Source organism: Hipposideros armiger, unplaced genomic scaffold (assembly GCF_001890085.2).
Source record: "Hipposideros armiger isolate ML-2016 unplaced genomic scaffold, ASM189008v1 scaffold_40, whole genome shotgun sequence".
In the NCBI taxonomy this organism is placed as follows: Eukaryota; Metazoa; Chordata; class Mammalia; order Chiroptera; family Hipposideridae; genus Hipposideros; species Hipposideros armiger.
In genome coordinates this window covers 3,085,476-3,093,593 of record NW_017731390.1, presented here as the reverse complement: position 1 = coordinate 3,093,593, position 8,118 = coordinate 3,085,476, and the positions used below count along the sequence as shown (strand labels likewise).

Genomic DNA, 8,118 nt, shown 5'->3' with positions numbered 1-8,118 from the left:
CCCCCAGCCCCCCTGCTCCCCCTACACACTACACAGCACCTATCTGGAGTGATCGCTCACTTCTACCTCTCCCACTCTCAGGCTCCAATTTCTTCCCTCAACCAGATGGCCCCTCTCTCTGTCTCCCCATCACCTTGCTTCAGGGTCTGACCCCTAATTCCATTTTTCCATTTGTCCTTTCCCAGGCCACCAGCCTCCCCCCAGGGGGTACTGCCTGCAATAGGCTCGCCTTCAGGCACCGACTAGGGGCCAGTCACTTAATACTGACCACTCCCCTCAAGCCCCCAGAGGCTCGTCCCCCGCCCCCGGCCTGGGCCACAGCAGTCCCTACATCTTTAACAAACCTCCACGTGCGTGTTAACGGTGGTGACAGCATTTCCTTGTCTCTCTGCTCCCGCCCCCGGAGGCGCTGCCCATTGGTCGCTGGGTTCCTCTGTTCTCGCTCTAATTGGCCTCGCTTCGGATAACTCCGACCAATGGCCTCTCAGCGCCTGTCTCCCTCCTCCAACCCTGGGCTCCCATTGGCTCCAAGGACTTAAACTGGGCTAGGTGATTGACAAATTATTCCCTCTCCGGGGTAGACTCCCAGACTGAGAAAGTGGTTCCGAACCCAACGGAACCCGGGGCCGGACGACTCCGGGTCACGTGGGCGACGGCCCCATGACGTGCGGGCTGCGAGGCGTCACCGTGACGTTCGGGCGACCGGCCAAGTGGCCCCACTACCTTCGTTACCTGTGCGGCCGCGGTGCAATCATGGACCTGGGACCGATGCGCAAGAGTTACCGCGGGGACCGAGAGGTGCTGTTGCCGGGCTGGGGTCTCCGCAGCGGCGGGGCAACAGGGGTCCCCGAGTCATTTGCAGAGAAGAGGGGGAGTGGGAGGAACCCCACGGGGTTTATGGGGTCACCCCTTGGGGCAAGGGGGCTTGGGGGGTCATCCCCGTGGGAGAAGAGGGTTCAAAACAACCTACTGGGAAGAGGTTCTGGGGAAACGGGAACGAAGGTGGGCTCAGGAGGAAGCTTGTGGTGGTGGATAAGGGCACGGACTCTGGACCCTGCCTGAGCTGGAATCCTGCTGTTCAGCGGGTACATCACCGTAGGCAGTTTACTTAACCTCTCTGGGCCTCAGTTTCCTCACTTGTGAAGCGATAGGCACAGATGTTTGTAAAGTGCTTAGAACAGTGATAATCGGTATATAAATGTTTGATAAATAAGTAAAACATGCTCCTAACTCCTTACTACCTTCAATCTCTTCACTACCACTTGGAGTTCTTTTCCTTTCCCCTCTTCAGGAGAGGAATCAAGAGAACTGTTTTGTAATTGGGGCCCAGAGCCTCCGGTTGCGTGTGAGCATTTCCAGGAAAATTCTTGTTAAACATGCAGTTTTTTATTAAACCTTAGACCTAATGACTGAGAATTTACAAGGGGGAGCCCAGAATCTGTCTTTTTTTAAGGCTCCCCAAGTGATAGGTTTGACACCCATGACGTGAAACTCATTCATTCATCACTAGTTCTGGGACCCAGCAAATTATGCCACCCTTTTATGCCCATGTCCTCACCTGTAATATGGGGCTAATAGAACCTATTTCCCAGGTACTGTTTTTTGTTATGAGTTCATTGTTATGAGGACTAAACGAGTTAATATTTGAAACATACCTAGAACAGTATTACAGACACAGTAAGCACTATATGTGTTTATTTAATAACATTAAACTCCCTTCCCAGGCATTTGAGGAAGCTCATCTGACCTCCCTGGACCCCATGAAGCAGTTTGCTGCCTGGTTTGAAGAGGCTGTTCAGTGTCCTGACATAGGGGAAGCCAATGCCATGTGTCTGGCTACCTGCACCAGGTAGGCATAGCTGTGGGCCCTTCTGTGGGTGGGTACAGATGAAGTAGGAAACTTAGAAAGCTCTCAATTTGATGGATGACAGCTTTATGGTTCTAGCTCTGTTATTAACATGCTGTGTGGTCTCAGGCAAGTTACTTGTCCTCTCTGGGCCTCGGTGTCCTTACCTATAAACCAAAGATCAGACTTCACTCAATTCCATTTCAGTGGTGAAATGCGGTGCCTCATTCATCTGTGTGCTTGATGCACTCCCCCATACCCTCTTGCCCCCCTTATTCCCCCATCTACCTTATTCCCAGCTGCCCTTTACATTGCAAAAATGCATCATGACTTTTCCAACAACCCAATATATCTCCAGGGACCTCTCCATGAGGCTCTCTCCCTCTCTTTAAACCTAGTACAGTGCTCGACTGTACCATTCATTTGATAATCAATCATATACCCCTTGAGACATTACTTTTAAAAAAAAAGATTTTATTGGGAAATTGGGGGAGAGAAACAGTGCTGGGGAATCAGGGGAAGGGGAACAAACAAGTTGCTGTCTTTTTGTTCTTCAGTCTAGTTGTGGAGGACGTTGCTTCATGTTGGCCCATGTTGGTATTATCATTGCGCTCTTCCCGCGTGAAGCAGATTGGTCACCAGCCTCTGGACGGCCGCTCACAGCGGCTCTTGGCAGCTCACGCTGGCTGCCAGCCATACACGGTAGCTTATGGCAGTCCACTGCAGCAGGGGCTGCAGCCTACGCCATCACCAGTGACTCACGGCAACCCAGCTCCAGGTCAAGCTGTTGTTCACCATCTTAGCTGAGAGGGCAGTGTCACTGGCCCTCATGTGGGATCCAAACTGGGGTCCTGCTGCTCAGAGCTGGCGTCCCAAGCCAGCTTTTAACCAATGTGCCACTCGGCCTGCCCAAGACATTTTTTGTATTAGCCTCTTATCCAGTTCTTCTTGTCCCCCCTCACTAAAATGTAAGGGCTTGAAGTCAGGGCTCTTATGCTGTGCCCTAGGTATCCATCCCCCAGAGCCCTGAACAGATGGTCTAATGTAACTACACTTTCTGTGATCCCTAAGCACTGACCCATTGCATTATTCTTGGTTGCTGCCCTTAGAACCTTATTACTTTGCTAGGGCTGCCGTAACAAAATACCACTGATGGGGTAGCTTAAACAACCAAAATTTATTTTTTCACAGTCCTGGAAGCTAGAAGTCCAAGATCAGGGTGCTGTCAGAGTTGATTAGTGAGGCCTCTCTTCATGGCTTGCAGACGGCTACCTTTTTCTGTGTCCTCACATGGCCTTTCCTTTGTGCATCCAGGGAGAGAGTGAGCAAGAGGTATCTGGTGTCTCTTCCTCTCCTTATAGGGACACCAGTCCTTTTGGATTAGAGTTCCACCCTTATGACCCCATTTACCTTACTTCCCTAAAGATCCTATCTCCAAATACATTGGGGTTAGGCCTTCAACACAGAATTTTAGGGGGATGCAGTTCAGCCCCTAACAGAACCCAGACAGTAATGCCATGTTATACCTATACCTCCAGGACAAATCCCTCGTGGCAAGTGGGAAAGGGTGGCCTGAGTGCCCAGACAGTGCAGAATAAAGGGACCCAGCTGTAGGGTTACTCAGACATCCTGTGGGGAGGGGCAGCAGCGAGGACATTGAATGGGGTCTGACCTCAGCACTGCTCTTTGTCCCAGAGATGGGAAGCCCTCTGCCCGCATGGTGCTGCTGAAGGGCTTTGGCAAGGATGGCTTCCGCTTCTTCACTAACTTAGAGAGTCGAAAGGGAAAAGAGCTGGTGAGTAAATCCTTCCCAGTGCTGCGGAGTCCAGCTCTCGCCTCCTTGGTCACCTTCTCATGCCACCCCACCCTAACCCACTTTCGATCTGTGCTCAGCTGTTGCCCTGCCTGCGGGCCTTTGCACTTGCATTCTCTTTGCTGTGAATGAGTGCTCTCTCCAACCATCCCACCTCTGTCATCTGCTTACCTAAGTAACACCTGTCCCTTCGGTCTCAGCCCGTGTTACATCCTCAGAAAAGCCTTCCTCAGCTCCTACACTGAGTCAGCCACTCATGCTGTTTTTGCTGTCATTATAACTTGCAACTTTCCTGCTTGCCATTTTCTCGTTTTCTAACTGTACATTTATTTATGTGATTATGTGGTTAGTGTTTGTGTCCTCTGCTACATGGTAAGCTTTGTGGGGGCAGAGTATATCTCTATTATACCCCCAGGACCTCTCCTGGTGTCAAGCACAGAGTTGGCACTTAATATGTATTCAATTCATAAATTTAAATGAGTAACCCTCCCTGAATCCATGCTAGCCAAACTTGTACTTCTGAGGACTTGCAAATCTGTGGGTTTGAGAAATGGCAAGCCTCACTTTGGAGTCCAACTGGCTTAGGTTTCCAGCATAGCACTGCCACTTGCTGTGTGAACTTGGGCACGTTACTTAACCTCTCTGAGCCTGTCTCCACACCTGTAAAAGTAGGCCTACCTTTGAGGGTTTAAATGAGATATTACATTGAATTCCTCTGCAGTGGGTCTGCACCCTGCAGACTTCCTGCCTTCCCCCTGCATGCTCGAGGCATCCTCCCCACTCTCCTGATGGCTATCAATGGATTCTTTCATTTCTAGGACTCTAATCCGTTTGCTTCTCTTGTCTTCTACTGGGAGCCCCTAAACCGTCAGGTGAGTGAGCATTCCCAGGGTAGCCGTGGGTGGGCTGGGTTCGTAGAGGCCTGAGTTTATAGATGAGCCCAGCAGAGGGCAGACTGAATAAACATCCTGCCTCTCAAATTGCTCTCACTTAGCTGGTCTAGTTGAAGCCAACAGTGGTGGGACAGTGGATAAGGAAACAACAAAGAGGAGTGGTGCCTGTGCTGTGGGGAGAGCAGGTGGCATTGAATGCCATGTAGCCAGGGCCATCCTTGAGCAGGTGCGTGTGGAGGGTTCCGTGAAGAAGCTGCCAGAGGAGGAGGCTGCATGCTACTTCCAGTCCCGCCCCAAGAGCAGCCAGATTGGGGCTGTGGTCAGTCACCAGAGTTCTGTGATCCCCGATCGAGAGGTGAGTGGGGCTCCCTCTTGGTCCCCCAGGTGGCGAGGGCCTGGTCTTATCCCCAGAGGCTGTCTCTCTGGGATGCCAGGGCCTTCTCTCTCCAGTAAAGTGAAAAGGGCGGTCTCCCTGGGGGAATGGGGAAGGGGAACGGAGATATGGGACTCCTGTGTCTGTCTGACTCTCCCGTTGGACTGTGTTCCCGGAGATCGGAGGCCAGCCTGCCTTGCTCACCTGTGTCCCCAGCACCTGACTCAGAGCACATGCTCAGTAAATGGTTATTAAATGAATCACTGACCGGGTCTGGCCCTCCTCTGTCTCCTTCCCCTGGACAGTTCCTGAGAAAGAAAAATGAGGATCTGGAGAAACTCTACCAGGACCAAGAGGTGCCGAAGCCAAAATACTGGTGAGTAATACCTACTAGTCATCTGGAAAGGGACAGCAGGACCCTCGTGTTTACTCGAAGCCACCCTGTCGATGGAATTACAGATGTCATCCCTCATCACATACATCCCATCAATTTCCTTCAGGGGGCCCTGGGATGGCGGTTGTGGCGGGGGTGGTGGCAGTTACATGGCTGAAAAAATGCACAGAGCACTGAAACCTCTGTTTGTCTTTGTAGGGGTGGCTACATTCTATACCCACAGGTGATGGAGTTCTGGCAAGGCCAAACCAACCGCCTGCATGACCGGATCGTCTTTCGTCGGGGCCTCCCTACAGAAGACTCCCCTTTGGGACCTATGACTCACCGTGGGGAGGAAGACTGGCTCTATGAGAGACTTGCGCCCTGACTCCCAGTCTGTTGGAGTCCACCGGAGCTGGAGCTGGGTGTGGAGAGAGCGCATGGGATCCTTCTCAACTCATCCCATTTCCCTCCCCACCCTTATATTAGGGTTCTTCAGAGTTCATCCTCCAGGTTCTGTCAGTTGGCTCTCAATAAGCTGTTGAGTGGACTATAATGGTGGCATGGAGAATCACAAATCACAAATGGGAAATAATTCTGTAATTATTTTCTTGATTTTAACAATAATTTATTAGAATAGCTCCCTCTAGGGGTGGCAGCGGGTATGATTCCCTTTTCTGGTGACACAGGGTGGTTCCCCAGCAACCCGGCCTGTTACCACGTGACTGAGTCCCTGAGCCAATCTAGCCAATCAGTTTTTCTTGCCAGTGATTTCAAATTTGAAATGGAGAGACCCAGAGCATGGGAGTCATTGTAGTCAAGTCATTAATGGCAGCCAAGAAGTAACAGCCCCTGGCTGCTGCTTGGAATTCCCTGAGCAGCCCTGGAGTCCCTCCTTTTCATGTCTGGGCTGTGCAATTCCTCCTCCCGCCTCAAACACCCACTGTCTCAAAAAAAAAAAGAAATTTTTTTTGACATGAACAGAATCAATTTCTGTTGCTCACAAATAAAAGAACCTTAACTAACTCATTAATAAATATTTTTATAGCACTTAGCATACTGAATAGCAGCCTTCTATTCTCTGAAGCACAGCAATGTGGAAAAAGACATTAAATTCATTCTCTGTAGCTCCAAAGGACCCATAGGTGGATATTACACAGAAATAGGTTGCATCTCTGTATGGGGAAAGATTTCAAGCAATCAGGGCTGCCTAAAAGGGAGTGTGGGCTACCTGTTAGGTAGTGAGTGTTCTCTTACTGGAAGTATTCAATCCAGTCAGGAGTTTTGTAGAGGGGATTCATGTGCTGGTACCTACAGGCCAGAGAAATTCTAATCAAGCTTTACTTTCCATGTTTGTGTTAAACAGTGTTTATTTATTTATTTATTTATTTATTTATTTATTTATTTATTTATTTCACTTTCTAGGTACAAAATTAAATTTTTATGGCTACTATGCCTTTCTGACTATTCCCACACCCCCTTCCCCTATTCCCTACCTCTGCCCATGATGGCTTCTACATCAGTGGTTTTCATCCGTGCTGGAATTATCTGGGGAGGCTTAAAAATTGTGATGCCTCGTCCCACCCTTAGAGATGATTTAACCCATCTGAGTGAAGCCTGGGCTTTGGGAAATCTTAAAGCTCCCCAGGAAACCCTGTGCAGCCAAGGTTGAGACCTTGGTCTAGATCTTTGCTACTGATCGTGTCCTAGGCCAACAGTGTTAGCATCACTTGGGAGCCCACCCCAGACCCACTGAATCTCATCCTGCATTTAACAGGACCCTCAGGTGACCAGATGCACTGGCCTAAACTTCTAAACCAACAGCCTCCCACCCTTGTGACTGGATTCTTCAGTAACCGTTGGCTGAGGCCTGTGTTGAACTGTATTTGCTTTCCTTGAGCACACGTCTGGTGACCAAAGACAGCCTGGATGAGTGGCCTACAGGCTGCAGAGAGGAGCCAGGCTGGGTAAATGTTTGCTGTGACTAAGCCAGGATCAGAACTATTATTTGTGCATGTTGACATTGAACTTTCCACTCTAAACTGTGATTCATTCCACTGTGTTGGGTGTGTGCGTCAGTGTCCCTATTATTGACCAGTTCCCCCAAAGGCCACCTTCTTGGTGTTGACCCCCCATTAAGCCTGAGTTCAGGAAGGCACAAAGCTAACCCTGCAACAACCTACAGGAGAGAGTGCTAGGGTACCCTTCCCTACCTTGTCCTGTTTGTGTTACTGGGAGCCATGTGTCCCCCAGCTTTGAGCCTGGTCTCAGCTGTTCCTTTCCTGTTCTCTGTCGGACAGTCACTTTGCCAAGTCTGTAATAAAAATTCATTAGACATGCGTGATGTTAGTGTTCAGTCTGGCTGGTCACCCCGCCCCTGGAAGGAGGGGAGTTGGGGAATTTAAGCGACTATCCCACCTCTCTTCTCTTCTCTTGGGAGGTTGGGTGTCCAGCAGGGGGAGCCTTCTGCCCAGGGTTGGCCCCTTCTGGGCAATGCAGGCCAGTTCTAGCCGGCCCTTCCTGCCTGCCTCCCCCTTCCCCCCATTGGGTAGCGGCCCAGTGAAACTGTGGTCGATAACCCGTAGCCTCTCCCGGCTCCTGCACATATTTGCACTCTCGGTTCCTCCTCCTCCGGCCTCGTGAAAACTTACAGCTGCCAAGGCTCTGAATCCCTGAGCAGCCAGATCTCCCTAGGAAGTCCCCACCCTACCTCCTCCTCACCCATCCACCAATACCCACATTAGCGATATAGGTAGTGTTTCTCTGGAAGATTTCTGCAGGCATCACTTTGGGGCTGTGGAGTAGAGTCTCATGCATGGG

At 50.5% G+C, this 8,118-nt stretch overlaps 2 protein-coding genes across 4 annotated transcripts in view; one reads left to right on the top strand and one right to left on the bottom strand.

Annotated features, from left to right (window-relative positions):
• The window catches only part of SP6 (Sp6 transcription factor), a 74,903-nt gene extending 74,467 nt beyond the window's left edge, over positions 1-436 (bottom strand). For all 3 annotated transcript variants that reach the window (XM_019638710.1, XM_019638709.1, XM_019638713.1), the window contains exon 1: positions 345-436. The gene's annotated coding sequence lies outside the window, so the exon portion shown is untranslated. The remainder of the gene's footprint in view (positions 1-344) is intronic.
• A 112-nt stretch (positions 437-548) lies between these two features.
• Positions 549-7,642, top strand: PNPO (pyridoxamine 5'-phosphate oxidase). The gene is made up of 7 exons (XM_019638718.1): positions 549-798; positions 1,725-1,849; positions 3,542-3,641; positions 4,478-4,531; positions 4,779-4,907; positions 5,231-5,301; positions 5,518-7,642. Exons 1-7 carry the CDS (start codon positions 661-663, stop codon positions 5,684-5,686), a joined length of 786 nt encoding a protein of 261 aa, XP_019494263.1. The 5' UTR covers positions 549-660; the 3' UTR covers positions 5,687-7,642.
• Positions 7,643-8,118: the final 476 nt, after the last annotated feature.